Below are 15,936 nucleotides of genomic sequence, written 5' to 3' on the forward strand. Positions count from 1 at the left end.
ACCCAAGAGGAACAGGTGATGAACGTGCACCCTGCTTCCCAGCCTCGCCTAGCCCTTAGTTTCATTACAATATATTGACATTGCCGTCTGGACCTCTCCCCGCCCCCACTCACGCCTCAGGGGGGAGGACGGGCCTTGATGGTTCCAGCCAGGACCTAGTAGGGCCCCAACTCCCCCTCCTCCCAACCGACAAGAAGCCACCTCAGTGGGAGACCACCCTGGCTGTGAGCCATGAAAGACAGTCCTGCCCCCCTGGGCCCGCTCCTTCCCCCATCCTGAGAGTGCACCGTCCTGAACAAACTGCTTTGTGCTCGCTACCTTCCCTCTGGCTGTCTGTACTGGAGGCAGAGTCCTCACCTATATCTTTTGCCGGGAATCCAAGCACCGAGCCCTCCGGTTCCCAAGAGGCAGGCTCTCCCGCCAGTAACAGTACCCGTGGAATCTGGTGCCAGCTTGGCGATGCTGACATTCAAGGGCAGCAGCCGGTGGTGCCGAGGGCCCGCTGTGTGCAGGGCTGCAGCGCCCTCCCTGGAGGGAGGTCCTGGGAGACAGGAGGTTGGGCCATCCTTGAATTGTGAATCTCGTACAAACCGAGAGGGCATCTGAGTCTGCACGGCCCCCGGAGGGGCTTAGCTCGTGGGCAGAGCTGTGCCGGCCTAGGGGATGTCCCCAGAACTCTCCGAACCTGCTCTTGCACCTGTGGCGTGCGGTGTGGCCAGCCCTGGGCTCTGGTGAAATTTGAAGAACTGTGGAACTGGCTGTAAACCCCAAGGTGCAACCATATGCAAAGGGCTGGTTCCACTGAACTTTCCTAACTAACGAGGCACGCACACAGAGGAAAAAGCGAACAAAACAGTAATCGAGTCATGGGGAATGGCAACGTCTCCTAGGGAGGGTGGTTTTAGACCCAGTGCGGCAGGATGGACCCAGTAGGGGTGAGGCAAGGCTTTCGGGGTTGGGGGAGTGGGGGAGTAAGAGGGTGGCCTGAGTGGAAGCAGCGAAGTCCCAAGTGACCAACTGGGGGAGGATTTGGAAGGGGCTGCAAACTGTCACAGATGCACAGCCCTTGGGTGCAAAGAGGGTGGTGAGGAAGTCCTGGGGCCCGCGGGGGCAAAGACCGAAGCTGGGGCCCCTGACAGGGAGGGCAGATGCCTAGGGTGGCACCAGCCCTGGGCAAAGAGGTCACCCACAGGAGGAACAGATGTGGCTCTAGTGTCCAGAGGACAAGAGCTGGGACCTGGAATGGATCTTTGACGCGTGGCTGTGGTAAGTGACCCGGCTGTGTGCCTCAGTGTCCTTTTCTGTGAAACAGGGATCAGAGGAGGCCAGCTTCCTAGGCTCAGTGAGGACTCTAGGCTGGTCACAGCGCTGGGCGCACCTCCCGGCCGCTCCATCTCGTGCTCAGGACAGAAGCGGGGCCCGCAGCTCCTCCAGGAAGCCCACGCCACCTCGGCCTTTTTGGACAGGGCCTCTAGAGCCCGCGGCCCTTCCCGGCATCGGGGCGCGTCCTGGGACGGTGAGACGGGGACCGCGAGGGAGGGTTGGGGGGCGTCCCGGGGGGAGGGGCGGTGACCGCGGAGGGCGGGCAGGGACACGGGTCGGGTGTGGAGGGGCGGCCGCCGGCGGGGCGGAGACGTCTCGGGGCGCGAGGGACGCGTGCGGGGAGAGGGGCGGTGACGTGAGATGGTGATGGAGGAGGTGGGGCGCGTCCGATGGGGAGAAGGGGCGGTGACCCGGTGGGGGGAGGGCGGTGACCGCGGGTGTTGGGGGGGGCGGGGGAGACGGGTCTGGGGGTGGAGACCGCGGAGGGGGACACGTCGGGGCGGGGGAGTACGGAGATCGCGGAGGGGGAACGGGCCAGGGGCGGTGACGGCGGGCGGGGGACGCGTCCCGGGGTGGCTGGCAGTGACCAAGGGCCGGGGTCGCGTCCGGGGGACGGTGAGGTGAGACGGTGATCGAGGGGGTGGGGCGCGCCCGGTAGGGAGAGGGGCGGTGGCCGCGGGGGCGGAGACCAGGGACTACGGGCGCGTCCAGGTTGGGGCGGTGAGGAGGGGCTGGTCGCCCCCTTTACTGGGATCGGGCACACTCAACTCCTGACGCCCCCTCTGCGTCTCCCTGGCAACCAGCCGCGCCCCGCCCCTCCCCTCGCGTCGCGTACGGAGGAAATGGGCGTGCGCGCGGCGTGCGCTTCCGGCTTGGCGAGGAGCGGGAGCGATTATGAACGGGCGGCGCGTAGGGCCAATCGCGGAAGACGGCTGGGGAAGAGCCAATCGCCAGGGCCGGCGGGCGCGGGTAGGGGGCGGAGCCTCGGGCGGGGCTGGCGACGCCGAGCCAATTGCACCGGCCCTCGGGGGCGGTAGCTGCGGCGACCGAGACGGCGGCCTCGTCGGGTCTGGGTCCGGGGTCGGGGTCTGGGGCGGCGGCGGGCGCGGCCATGCTGCAGCTGCGGGACTCGGTGGACTCGGCCGGCACGAGCCCCACGGCGCTGCTGGCGGCCGGCGAGGAGGTCGGGGCGGTCGGGGCGGGCGGCGCGGGCGGGGGGCGGCCGGGGGCGGGCACTCCCCTGCGCCAGACGCTGTGGCCGCTCAGCATCCACGACCCCACGCGCCGCGCCCGCGTCAAGGAGTACTTCGTCTTCCGGGTGAGGCGGGCGTGGGGCCGGGGCGGCCCGGGAGGGGGGTGCTGGGACGGGAGGGGAGAGGGGCGGAGAGTGACACCCCCCCCCCCCCCCCCCGCCCGCGCAGCCCGGCACCATCGAGCAGGCGGTGGAGGAGATCGGCGTGGTGGTGCGGCCGGTGGAGGACGGCGACATTCAGGGCGTGTGGCTGCTGACCGAGTGAGCGGGGCGCGCGGGGCGTGGGGACCGGCCGGGTGGCCTGTGAGCGGGGCGGCGCCCGGTGACTCGTGTCGTCTGCGGGCAGGGTTGACCACTGGAACAACGAGAAGGAGCGGCTGGTGCTCATCACAGACCAGGCACTGCTCATCTGCAAGTACGACTTCATCAGCCTTCAGTGCCAGCAGGTGGTCAGGGTCGCCTTAAACGCGGTGGACACCATCTCCTGCGGAGAGTTCCAGTTTCCCCCCAAATCGCTCAACAAGTAAGACTGTGGGACACAGAGCCTTAGTACCAGGGCCTGTAGCAGCAGGTCCGTCCCAAATCGGCCCCCTGGTTGTCCTGAGTCTGCCATTCTGCGCGAACATAAAATCATCTGCTTCAAATCGATAGTTTCTTAGAATAGAAGCAAGTGGGCAGCAGGTGCATTAAAAGGAATTCTAGCACAGAAGACAGCTATCAGGCTGGCAGTAAGATGAACTTGAGGTCTGTTGAAGCAGAGCTGACGTGGTGTTCTTAAGATGAGAGCCACATTCGGTGTGTGTCACCTCTGTCACATCAAGCTCTGCTCCGGTTAAATTTTAACAGAAAAAAAAAGCATCGCTTTTATTTGCTGATGTTACTAAAGGCAGAAGAGAGTTACTGACCTGCTTTCAGAAGGGCGGATCTTGAAATACGAGAAGCCTGGACTTTAATACAAGGTAGAGCTTTGCTGCAGGGATGTGATCGGGGCTGTACCCAAGTCAAGACCGCTAACCGGCCGTCGGGCCTCCTGGACAAAGGGCCTGAGGCTACAGACATGTTGTTCTCGTGGTTAGCCTGCCTGCAGCGCCTTCCCGTTGCTGTTGAACTGCACTAATAGCATAAAGGGTGTTGGGCCCAAACAAAAACAATGGCGTCGGTTTGTAGTATTCAAAGTGCTCGGTGCGGGTGACTGGAGACCCCCGGCTCTGAGTGTCACAGGTCCTGTCCGCGGTCCCAGAGCAGCCCCCTAACGTCACACCCTGTACCTGCCGGGCTGCCAGGGAGAGCTGTGGCCTGCTGGGTGACGTGAAAGCTTCTTTCTTTGTAGGCGAGAAGGTTTTGGGATCCGCATTCAGTGGGACAAACAGAGCCGCCCTTCCTTCATAAACAGATGGAACCCCTGGTCCACCAACATGCCCTATGCCACGTTCATAGAGCACCCCATGGCTGGTGCGGATGAGAAGACAGCGTCTCTGTGCCAAGTAAGACCGTGAGGGCAGCGCTGTCCAGCCGTGATGGCGACACTCTAGGCCTGTGTGGCTGTTGAGCACCTGGACTGTTCTGTGTCCTAGAAAAACTGAGAAAACAAGCTTTTAAGTTTTAGAAATTTTAGCTAACTTATGTTTAAATAGCCCCATGTGGCTAGTGGCTCTTGGTCAGGGTAGCTGTATGACATCGCCCCTTGTGGCCATGGTCACCTTGGAGAAGGGCCCGGAAGGGCTCTGGGCAGTCTGTGCTGGCCCAGCAGGCTGCGTGCTCGCCAGCAGAGGAGGCCCTGGGGCCACCGGTGAGGGGAGTTGGGCCTCCCTCGCCAGTCGCGCACTTGGCCTGCTCACTAGTCTGGCGGGTGGTGGTGAGGATTGAGTAGGTCCCTGACGACACAAGTGCTCTGTGAGGCCTGTCGTCTGTCCCAGTGAGCACAGAGCTAGGATCTGACGTTTCCAGAGAGGCGCATCGAGGAGCCGAGGGGAGAGGCTGCCAGGGTGTGGCTGGAAAGGCACGTCCTCCGAGGGCAGGGACGGGGCTGGCACAGGAAGGGGTGGTCCGTTCCACGTGTAGACCACTGACCGGCAACATGATTTCTGTCTTTACAGCTGGAAAGTTTCAAAGCTCTGCTAATCCAAGCTGTCAAGAAAGCCCAGAAAGAGAATCCTTTGCCAGGACAAGCCAGTGGCGTGCTGGTCTTGGATCGTCCCCTCCTCATCGAGACCTACGTGGGACTCATGTCCTTCATTAACAACGAGGCTAAACTGGGCTATTCCATGACCAGAGGCAAAATAGGCTTCTAGATGGCGCCCACAGGTAGACTTGGGGACGTGGGGCCTCAGACCCGGGCCAGCTCCGCTGCACCGGCAGAGTCGGGGCTGTTAACCTCTAGGGATCTGAGTGTGATTAGAATAGTCGAACGCATTCCCTGCTATCCCTGGGTTTTGGAAGTCTGGTAATAGGAGTCACAGATAAAAAAGCAAGGTGAATCCAGCAGTCCCGCTCGTGGCTGGTGTTCCATCTTCTAGAACTTGTTTCCGTGTTTCTCCCAGAGTGTCTCCATTCGGCTTCTCGTGGTCCTGCCCAGCCCTCCAGCATGTGAATAAACATGTGCCCCCACCAGAGCCTCCCCGCTAGCACTCCACCCGTGTGGATGGTTCCATCCAGGGAGGGCCCCAAACCCCAGTGCCTGGAGTGGCAAATAAGTTTATACTTAGTGTCAAGTTTTGTATTTGGAAATCTAATCCGTTTTTTTAAAGCTAAGTGCAAAACAAGCCAGCAGACTGGTGAAGTAAACAGGGGACAGTCTGCCTTGTCGGCTCCCAGATGGACAGTTGCTTTTGTGCAAATACGTCTTTGACCTGAAGTCACACTTTTTCTGAAGTTATATCGTGTTCGTATTTGTGGCATCTTTCCCAGGCCCCAAAGCTGGCAAGAAATCATTTTTAGACAATTCATTAATTTGAGTCACCTCGGTAGGTAGTTCTTTGACAGCTCTACGTGCTTTACGTTTGTACGGTCACGTTCGTATTTAAGATGGGGACTGCTCAGTTTGCTTTCGGAGAATGCCCTTTTGAAAAAGGAACCGTATTATTAGAGTCTCATGAAGCCGCTAACGCCCGGCTTGGTTACCGCAGTGCCCACGCAAATGCGAGGCTTTATTGGTGTTGCCCTGAACGTGCCTGGGGCTTGGCGGCCCGCCGAGCACGTCCGTGTGGGAACCGTGGCCCCCCGCCCGTGGCACCCACACATCGTCGGCTTGCTGGCTTGACTGGAAGCTTTGTTATCAACCCCAAGCGCTGGTGCAGGGCGTCCTCCCCATTTACAGCTCTGGTGTAGCTCTTAACCCGCGTGGATGTGATCCAGATCATAGCCTGTCCACATCGAGAGGCCGCCGCCTCCATCCTGCCTGGGTCCTGAGCCTTTGCTTTTGGTCTCACAGTAAAGACGTTTACAACCGAATGGATATCGTTCTTTCTTTGAGATCGTTATTCAAAGTAGGGGCGACAACCAAGAAAACTCACCTCTGAAGTGTGTACGTTAAAGCTTTGTAAACCTGCCACCTTGCTGTGCACGTTCAGGAGGATGCTAGGGAAGTACGGTCCCCTGAGTTCGCTCACAGAAAAACCCAGAGTGATGGGCCAACTGTCTAGCTTTTAGGAAGACGAGTCCAGGTGGGGGGACTCTGTGTGGAGCCGGCCTTGACCGGACGGCCCTGGGGCCGGCAGCTCCTGTCCCCGCGCTCCAGCACGCACCCCATGTGAAAACCGAGCCCGCTCTCCAGAAGGTTCAGTGACCAGGAACGGGGGCGCCAGAGCAGAGCAGGATGTCTGTCTGAGGGGGAAGTTGCTGCCTGGGGTCAGTGACTTTCTGTAAGACCGTGAACCCAAAACCTGAAACAAACCAGAAAACCTTCCTATGACTTAAACCTGTCACGAAAACCAGCATCAGCCGTCTCATGAGTTAGCAAATGTTTATTTTAAATAAAAATTAGTTTCATACCATACATATTTACAGGAATGCTATACAAAAATAAAAGCCGGTCATTTCATCTGGGCCACTGTTGTGGAACACCCCCCAAGCCCCAGAAGCCCTGCACCTTCCCCGTAGCTGCCACATGCCGCGGTGTTCTCTCGTCTCGGCCGGGCCTGGGCACTCGCAGGTCCTACGTGTGGTCACCTGGTCGTCCAAAGGCCGTGCCAACCCTGTCCTCGGTTTCCAGGAAACACAGGCAGAAGTGGTCCTTACTGAGGAGGGCCAGTGAGTCCCCGTTTAAATGCCAGCACAGAGAAAGCACCTGAAAGTCACCTGGAGAAAGACAGGCAGCCGGAGGGTGAAAGGGTGAGGCCAGGGTCCCAGGGTGAGCGCGGCCCCAAATCCTGTAGCCAAAGGACAGGCCTGGAGAGACCCAGCTGCAGCCCCAAAGCTCAACTCGGGTGGGCATCTCTGTGTCCCGTGAGAGCTCGGAGCGGTGGACCCCCACCCGGTGTGTGATGCCGGGGACCAGCCTGAGGTCTCCCCGGATGTGCCCAGAGGGACTCCCGACCATACACCCGAGGTGGTCGCCCACACGAGCCACGGTGCCCAGGTCGGCTGGGAGGGACTCATCTGTTAGGGTTCTGCCTACAGCCGGTCACAAGCGCCACTGCGCTCACCTTCCCCAGGCACCTGCACAGACACGCAGCCCGCTGGCGACCACAGGTACACCTTGCCGCCTCCCGTGCAGATGGCCAGCCGGGGCTGCTGCGGGTCCCACTGGAAGGAGCGCACGGGGGACAGCTGCTCCAGCACCACGAAGAGCCTCAGCTTCTGAATGTCCCAGATCCAGACGGCGTTCGGGACACTGTCTGAGAAGGGAAGACGTGGACACCCTGCTTCAGTGTCCCTGCCTGAGATGCACGCTGGGGGGCAGGCCACAAGCCTTGTGGACGTGGCTGCTCCGGTGTCTACGAGCCGGACGGTCCCCCCGCCCAGGCTTAGAGCCCACAAGGGCGGGTTTGGCGGTTTTTACAGCCCTCAAAACACGTGAGCCCCCTTCCCGCACGAAACGGGCCATGGCTGTGGTGGCGCCCGGACCCTGCTCTTCACCCGATGGCAAGCAGCGGGCGGAGGCGCCAAGACGCCGTGCCTCCGGAAGCTTCTGTGGGCACAGCATCCCGGCAGGAGGACGCGACATGCCGGAAGCCCGTCACCGGGGTTTCGCTCACCCGGTCTTCATGCCTGGGCACCGGAGGAAACGGGAAGGGGCACGGCCCGCGAGCGCGGCCACTGACCGCTTCTCGTCGCCAGGAAGTAGCTGTCCGGGCTGAAGGCCAGCGCTCCGATGCCGATTTTCGGGTTCGCTCTGTCGGCAACAGGCTTCAGGGTCTGTAAGGAGACTGGCACGGAGGCGATCTCATCTAGAACACAGAAAGGGAGGGGACAGGAGCCGCTGGCCTCGTCCACTCAGTTCAGACGGAAGGAAAAGAGGACTTCGCGTTAACCCACGGAGGCAAGATTCTATGGAAACAGGCTTAAGGGGACCCGGCCACGGCGCTGGAGCCCGTGTTGCGGGTCAGCGCGCCAGGTGCCCCCGTGGCGGGGTCTGTGTAGCGGAGAGACCACGTGTGAGCGGGCAGGGGTGTGGCAACTCTGTGCCTTCCCCTCAGTTTTGCCATACACCTAAACTGCTCTAAAAAAAGTCTTAAAAAAAACAAAAAGCCATTATAAAACTCACGGCAAAAGGTGGTAAGGTGATGATGGAAGGCCAGGTGAGCGGGTGTGCTGGCTGTGTCCCACCCCCCCCGCCCCCGCCTCCATCCGGGGTGCTTACTGAGCAGGACTGGGCCGCGGACACCACACGACCCGGGGGCTGCTCCCCCACCTCCTTTACCTCGTTAGCCCACCGTACCGATGCCGGGACTGAGGCACAGGCCACCTGCCCAGGACCCGCGTCCAGTTCCGCAGCCCCACCCCCTCTGGCTCCTCCAAGGGCATCTTACTGGTCCTTAAAGAACCACCTGCAGGGCGCCGCCTGTCACACTGGGACCGCCAGCCCTCCCGACACGACGGAAACCTCCCCCCCCACCCCCCGATCAGGCGAGTCTAGTGACCCGCAGGTGGGAGGACACAAGCCGGGAGGTGTTGCTGGCAAACGAGGGAGCGACCCCGCCCCCCCCAACTGCTCACACTTGGTCTCCGCGGGGGAGGCCACGCCGGCCGCTGCTCTGGGCGGGGGGAAGGCCAGGCGGCCCGGCGCCAGCCGCGGAGTCTTCTCGGCTTCCTTGTACACGACCTGGAAGACACGACGGTCCTGCCACCACCACCGCCCGCACATGACACGCAGGAGCAGAGGTGGTGACGCACCGGGTAGTGGTGACGCTGGACCTCGACATGAGGCGCTGCCGTTCCTGGTGACGGACACGGAGACGCCGGGCCACCGGCGCCCACTCCGCCGCGTGGGCGCCTGGCGTGGGTCCCGCCCCTCGGGGGAGTGGCCTGTGCTGGCTGCGGGCTCGTACGCGCCCAGCCAACCGCTCGCCAGTGAGGACACAAGCGTCTCAGTGGTGCCAAGTGACAGATGCAGGTCCTGGGAACGAGGGGACATCTGTGTCCCGAAGCCTGATGGGCCCATGAGGCCGAGGCGGTGAGGCAGCCCGGCTGTCCCCTGGCCTCAGAACGAGCTCGAGCTGCAGGCCGGGAGGGCCGAGCAAACCCTTCGCGGCCCACGTGGTTGGCCTGCTCGGCCTCGGCCTCCCACAACCACGGATGGCTTCACCCGCCTGCACCTCCAGCCGGGTCCCACCTCAGGACCTCCGCCCCAGCCTCGCCTCCCCAGCTGTCCCCTCCCCCTCCCCTCCCCTTCCACACGGCTACCTGCAGCCCTACTCCTGGTGGCCTCCCTCCTATTTCCCACGTGTGGGACAGCTCCCCAAGGTTGGGGTCTGTCTGTCCCCTGCTAAAAAGGACACACATGCCCACCTCAGGCCCTTGGTACTTCCTGTTCTTGCTGCCAGACCTGCTCCTCCCTCCGATGCCGTATCACTTCTTCCTGGCCCCTGCCCCCGTGACCGTCCCTGCCTGCCCCAGGGACACCTGCCCCCCGCTTCTCACGTCTGCTCCTCCAGCCCCAAACGCCCAGTGCTTGTGGGTGAGGGACCCTGGGTACTCTGCCGAGGGCAGGAACAGACCTGAGAGTGACCCATCTGGGGAGTGGGGAGGGCAGGGCAAGGACACCACTTGGGATCCTTTGGGAATTGGTCGAGTCGAACATTTGAAATGTTACCGTAACGGAAGTTTCTGGTGATGTGAGTACCGACATCATCATGAATAATGTAAAGTGAAAAAAGACTTTTTCTACCTCCCTTCTCCAAATGTGGCTCAAATAGAAACCTGCATTCCAGGGAGGGAGGAAGATGGCGGCGAAGGACGACGCTGGGCTCAGCGCGTCCTGCTGATCGCTTAGATTCTCCCCACATCTGCCTAATTTACCCCGATAACCACGAGAAGACTAGCAGAACGGACTCTCCAGAGCCAAGCGCAGACGACAGGCCCACGGAAGAAGGTAGGAAGGGCGGAGGGGCGGTGCACGCTCCACAGACTGGCGGGAGGGAGCCGGGGCGGTGGAGGGGCAGCCAGCCCGCCCGGCAAGGCAGAGCCCCCGAGTGTGGCTGGCAAAAGCGCAGGGGCCGGACGGAGTGTGTTCTGTCAGCCAGTGAGACTTAACATCTGGAAGGTTATAAGCTAACAGCTCTGCTCGGAGAACGGGAGGGCCGGAGGACAACGGGACGGAGCGTTGTTGAGCCCCGGACGACAGAGCGCAGCTTGGCGGGGAACAAAGGCGCTGGGAAGCGCCTTCTCCCTCGCCCACCCCCCAGCCAAAATCCCAAAGGGAACCAGTTCCTGTCACGGAACTTGCTTGCACCGCGCAAACACCCAACGCTGTGCTTCTGCGGATCCATCCCTCCGACGGGTCGGCCTCCCTCCCAGTGCCGCAGGGCTCCTCCTGAAGCGGATCACCGAAGGAAAAGCGAGCTGAGCCTGCTCCTCCCACCCCTGTGCACCTTGCGGATCCACCCCGGCTAATACGCCAGATCCCATCGAAGCAGCACCACAAGCCTGGCAGTGTGCAAGTAGCCCAGACAGGGGCCACACCACTCCACAGTGAGTCCTGCCCCTGGGAGAGGGGAAGATAAGGTACCCACCCGTCTGACTGTGGCCCCAGCAGTGGGCTGGGGACAGACAGCGGCTCTGACTGCGGCCCCGCCCACCAACGCAAGTTACTCCAGACAGCACGGGGGAAGTGCCCTGCAGATCCGCGCCACCCCAGGGACGATCCAAAATGACGAAACGCAGGAATTCTCCTCAAAAGAAACTCCAGAAAATAGCGACAGCTAACAAACTGATCAAAAACGATTTAAGCAATACAGCAGAAAATGAATTTAAAATAATAGTCATAAAATTAATCGCTGGGCTTGAAAACAGTATAGAGGACAGCAGAGAATCTATTGCTACAGAGATCAAGGGACTAAGAAACAGTCAGGAGGAGCTAAAAATGCTATAAATGAGCTGCAAAATAAAATGGAGGCGACCACAGCTCGGATTGAAGAGGCAGAGGAGAGAACAGGTGAATTGGAAGATAAAATTATGGAAAAAGAGGGAGCTAAGAAAAAGAGAGATTAAAAAAATCCAGGAGTATGAGGGGAGACTTAGAGAACTAAGTGATACAATTAAATGTAATAACATATGCATAATTGGGATTCCACAGGAGGAAGACAGAGGGAAAGGTGCTGAAGACATACTTGAAGAAATCATAGCTGAGAACTTCCCTGATCTGGGGAAGGAAAAAGGCACTGAAATCCAAGAGGCACAGAGAACTCCCTTCAGATGTAACTTGAATCGATCTTCTGCACAATATATCATAGTGAAACTGACAAAATACAAGGACAAAGAGAGAATTCTGAAAGCAGCTAGGGATAAACGGGCCTTAACATACAAAGGTAGACACATAAGGGCAGTAGCAGACCTATCTACTGAAACTTGGCAGGCCAGACAGGAATGGCAGGAAATCTTCAATGTGATGAACAGGAAAAATAATGCAGCCAAGAATCCTTTACCCAGCAAGTCTGTCATTCAAAATAGAAGGAGAAATAAAGGTTTCCTCAAACAAACAAAAACTGAAGGAATTCATCATCACTAAACGAGCTCTACAAGAGATCCTAAGGGGGACTCTGTGAATGAAATGTTGCAAGGACCACAAAGGACCAGAGACACCATTACAAGCATGAAATCTATAGATAACATAATAACTCTAAACCCATATCTTTCAATAACAACACTGAATGTAAACGGACTAAATGCGCCAATCAAAAGACATAGGGTATCAGAATGGATAAAAAAAACAAGACCCATCTATTTGCTGTCTACAAGAGACTCATTTTAGACCTGAGGACACCTTCAGATTGAAAGTGAGGGGATGGAGAACTATCTATCATGCTACTGGAAGTCAAAAGAAAGCTGGAGTAGCCATACTTATATCAGACAAACTAGACTTCAAATTAAAGGCTGTAACAAGACATGAAGAAGGGCATTATATAATCATTATAGGGTCTATCCATCAGGAAGAGCTAACAATTATAAATGTCTATGCACCGAATACGGGAGCCCCCAAATATATAAAACAATTAATCAAAAACATAAGCAACCTTATTGATAAGAATGTGGTAATTGCAGGGGACTTTAATACTCCATTTACAACGTTGGACAGATCATCTAGACACAGGATCAATAAAAAAACAAGGGCCCTGAATGATACACTGGATCAGATGGACTTGATAGATATATTTAGAACTCTGCATCCCAAAGCAACAGAATATACTTTCTTCTCGAGTGCACAGGGAACCTTCTCCAAGATAGATCACATACTGGGTCACAAAACAGCCCTTCATAAGTATACAAGAATTGAGATCATACCATGCATACTTTCAGACCACGATGCTCTGAAGCTTGAAATCAACAACAGGAAAACATCTGGAAAACCTCCAAAAGCATGGAGGTTAAAGAACACCCTACTAAAGAATGAATGGGTCAACCAGGCAATTAGAGAAGAAATTAAAAAATATATGGAAACAAATGAAAATGAAAATACAACAATCCAAACACTTTGGGATGCAGCAAAGGTAGTCCTGAGAGGAAAATACATTGCAATCCAGGCCTATCTCAAGAAACAAAAATCCCAAATACAAAATCTAACAGCACACCTAAAGGAAATAGAAGCAGAACAGCAAAGACACCCCAAATCCAGCAGAAGAAGGGAAATAATAAAGATCAGAGCAGAAATAATATAGAATCTAAAAAAACTGTAGAACAGATCAATGAAACCAAGAGTTGGTTTTTTGAAAAAATAAACAAAATTGATAAACCTCTAGCCAGGCTTCTCAAAAAGAAAAGGGAGATGACCCAAATAGATAAAATCATGAATGAAAATGGAATTATTACAACCAATCCCTCAGAAATACAAGCAATTATCAGGGAATACTATGAAAAATTACATGCCAACAAACTGGACAACCTGGGAGAAATGGACACATTCCTAAACACGCACACACTTCCAAAACGCAATCAGGAGGAAATAAAAAGCTTGAAGACCCATAACCAGCGAAGAAATTGAATCAGTTATCCAAAATCTCCCAACAAATAACAGTCCAGGACCAGATGGCTTCCCAGGGGAATTCTACCAGACGTTTAAAGCAGAGATAATACCTATCCTTCTCAAGCTGTTCCAAAAAATAGAAAGGGAAGGAAAACTTCCAGACTCATTCTATGAAGCCAGCATTACTTTGATTCCTAAACCAGACAGAGACCCAGTAAAAAAAGAGAACTACAGGCCAATATCCCTGATGAATATGGATGCAAAATTCTCAATAAGATACTAGCAAATCGAATTCAAAAGCAAATAAAAAGAATTATTCACCATGATCAAGTGGGATTCATTCCTGGGCTGCAGGGCTGGTTCAACATTCACAAATCAATCAATGTGATACATCACATTAATAAAAGAAAAGATAAGAACTATATGATCCTGTCAATCAATTAAGAAAAAGCATTTGACAAAATTCAGCATCCTTTCTTAATAAAAACCCTCGAGAAAGTCGGGATAGAAGGAACATACCTTAAACAGCATAAAAGTCATTTATGAAAAGCCCACAGCTAATATCATCCTCAATGGGGAAAAACTGAGAGCTTTTTCCCTGAGATCAGGAACATGACAGGGATGTCCACTCTCACCGCTGTTGTTTAACACAGTGTTGGAAGTGCTAGCATCAGCAATCAGACAACAAAAGGAAATCAAAGGCATCAAAATTGGCAAAGATGAAGTCAAGCTTTCACTCTTTGCAGATGACACATTGTACATGGAAAACCTGACAGACTCCATCAAAAGTCTGCTACAACTGATACATGAATTCATCAAAGTCGCAGGATACAAAATCAATGTACAGAAATCAGTTGCATTCTTCTACGCTAATAATGAGGCAACAGAAAGACAAATAAAGAAACTGATCCCATTCACAACTGCACCAAGAAGCATAAAATACCTAGGAATAAACCTAACCAAAGATGTAAAAGATCTGTATGCTGAAAACTACAGAAACCTTATGAAGGAAACTGAAGAAGTTACAAAGAAATGGAAAAACATTCCGTGCTCATGGACTGAAAGAATAAATATTGTTAAAATGTCAATACTACCCAAAGCCATCTACACATTCAATGCAATCCCAATCAAAATTGCACCAGCATTCTTCTTGAAGCTAGAACAAGCAATCCTAAAATTTGTATGGAACCACAAAAGACCCTGAATAAGGCAAAGTAATACTGAAGAAGAAAATCAAAGCAGGAGGCGTCACAATCCCAGACTTTAGCCTCTGCTACAAAGCTGTAATCATCAGGACAGCATGGGATCGGCACAAAAACAGACACATAGGGGCGCCTGGGTGGCTCAGTCGGTTGGGCGTCCGACTTCGGCTCAGGTCATGATCTCGCGGTCTGTGAACCCAAGCCCCGCGTCGGGCTCTGTGCTGACAGCTCGGAGCCTGGAGCCTGTCTCAGATTCTGTGTCTCCCTCTCTCTCTGACCCTCCCCTGCTCATGCTCTGTCTCTGTCTCAAAAATAAATAAATGTTAAAAAACAAAAACAAAAAACAAAAACAGACACATAGACCAATGGAATAGAACAGAAACCCCAGAACTAGACCCACAAAAATATGGCCAACTAATCTTTGACAAAGCAGGAAAGAATATCCAATGGAAAAAAGACAGTCTCTTTAACAAATGGTGCTGGGAGAACTGGACAGCAACATGCAGAAGGATGAAACTAGACCACTTTCTCACACCATTCACAAAAACAAACTCAAAATGGATGAAGGACCTAAATGTGAGACAGGAAACCATCAAAACCCTAGAGGAGAAAGCAGGGAAAAACCTCTCTGACTTCAGCCGCAGCAATTTCTTACTTGACACATCCCCAAAGGCAAGGGAATTAAAAGCAAAAACGAACTACTGGGACCTCATGAAGATAAAAAGCTTCTGCACAGCAAAGGAAACAATCAACAAAACTAAAAGGCAACCAACGGAATGGGGAAAGATATTTGCAAATGACACATTGGATAAAGGGCTAGTATCCAAATCTATAAAGAACTCACCAAACTCCACACCCGAAAAACAAATAATCCAGTGAAGAAATGGACAGAAGACATGAATAGACACTTCTCTAAAGAAGACATCCAGATGGCCAACGGGCACATGAAAAGATGCTCAACGTCGCTCCTCATCAGGGAAATAAAAATCAAAACCACACTGAGACACCACCTCACGCCGGTCAGAGTGGCTAAAAGGAACAAATCAGGAGACTATAGATGCTGGAGAGGATGTGGAGAAACGGGAACCCTCTTGCACTGTTGGTGGGAATGCAAACTGGTGCAGCCGCTCTGGAAAACAGTGTGGAGGTTCCTCAGAAAATTAAAAATAGACCTACCCTATGACCCAGCAATAGCACTGCTAGGAATTTACCCAAGGGATCCAGGAGTGCTGATGCAGAGGGGCACTTGTGCCCCAATGCTTATAGCAGCACTTTCAACAATAGCCAAATTATGGACAGAGCCTAAATGTCCATCAACTGACGAATGGATAAAGAAGATGTGGTTTATATATACAATGGAATACTACTTGGCAATGAGAAAGAATGAAATCTGGCCCTTTGTAGCAACGTGGATGGAACTGGAGAGTGTTATGCTAAGTGAAATAAGCCATACAGAGAAAGACAGATACCGTATGTTTTCACTCTTAAGTGGATCCTGAGAAACTTAACAGAAGACCAGGGGGGAGGAGAAGGGGGGAAAA

At 54.7% G+C, this 15,936-nt stretch overlaps 2 protein-coding genes across 4 annotated transcripts in view; one reads left to right on the forward strand and one right to left on the reverse strand.

The window, feature by feature from the left end:
* The first annotated feature begins 2,370 nt into the window (after positions 1–2,370).
* TPRG1L (tumor protein p63 regulated 1 like) lies at positions 2,371–6,027 on the forward strand. Its single transcript, XM_040459265.1, has 5 exons — positions 2,371–2,641; positions 2,745–2,836; positions 2,922–3,098; positions 3,906–4,059; positions 4,672–6,027. The coding sequence occupies exons 1-5, from the start codon at positions 2,435–2,437 to the stop codon at positions 4,864–4,866; spliced, it is 825 nt and encodes a 274-aa protein (XP_040315199.1). The 5' UTR covers positions 2,371–2,434; the 3' UTR covers positions 4,867–6,027.
* Positions 6,028–6,522: 495 nt separating this feature from the next.
* WRAP73 (WD repeat containing, antisense to TP73) overlaps positions 6,523–15,936 on the reverse strand; it is a 22,587-nt gene continuing 13,173 nt past the window's right edge. For all 3 annotated transcript variants that reach the window (XM_040459241.1, XM_040459234.1, XM_040459250.1), the window contains 4 exons: positions 8,732–8,837; positions 7,837–7,962; positions 7,219–7,410; positions 6,523–6,871 (listed from right to left, as the gene is read on the reverse strand). In XM_040459241.1, coding sequence (XP_040315175.1) covers positions 6,729–6,871; positions 7,219–7,410; positions 7,837–7,962; positions 8,732–8,837 — 567 coding nt within the window. In that variant the 3' untranslated portion in view covers positions 6,523–6,728. The remainder of the gene's footprint in view (positions 6,872–7,218; positions 7,411–7,836; positions 7,963–8,731; positions 8,838–15,936) is intronic.

The sequence above is a fragment of the Herpailurus yagouaroundi genome, unplaced genomic scaffold (genome assembly GCF_014898765.1).
Source record: "Herpailurus yagouaroundi ecotype Mexico unplaced genomic scaffold, PumYag 77, whole genome shotgun sequence".
Taxonomy (NCBI): Eukaryota; Metazoa; Chordata; class Mammalia; order Carnivora; family Felidae; genus Herpailurus; species Herpailurus yagouaroundi.

Coding starts and splice junctions, on each gene's coding strand:
- TPRG1L (XM_040459265.1), top strand. CDS start 2,435: ATGCTGCAGCTGCGGGACTCGGTGGACTCGGCCGGCACGAGCCCCACG. Junction 2,837..2,921: donor GGCGTGTGGCTGCTGACCGA/GTGAGCGGGGCG, acceptor GTCTGCGGGCAG/GGTTGACCACTGGAACAACG. Junction 4,060..4,671: donor AGACAGCGTCTCTGTGCCAA/GTAAGACCGTGA, acceptor CTGTCTTTACAG/CTGGAAAGTTTCAAAGCTCT.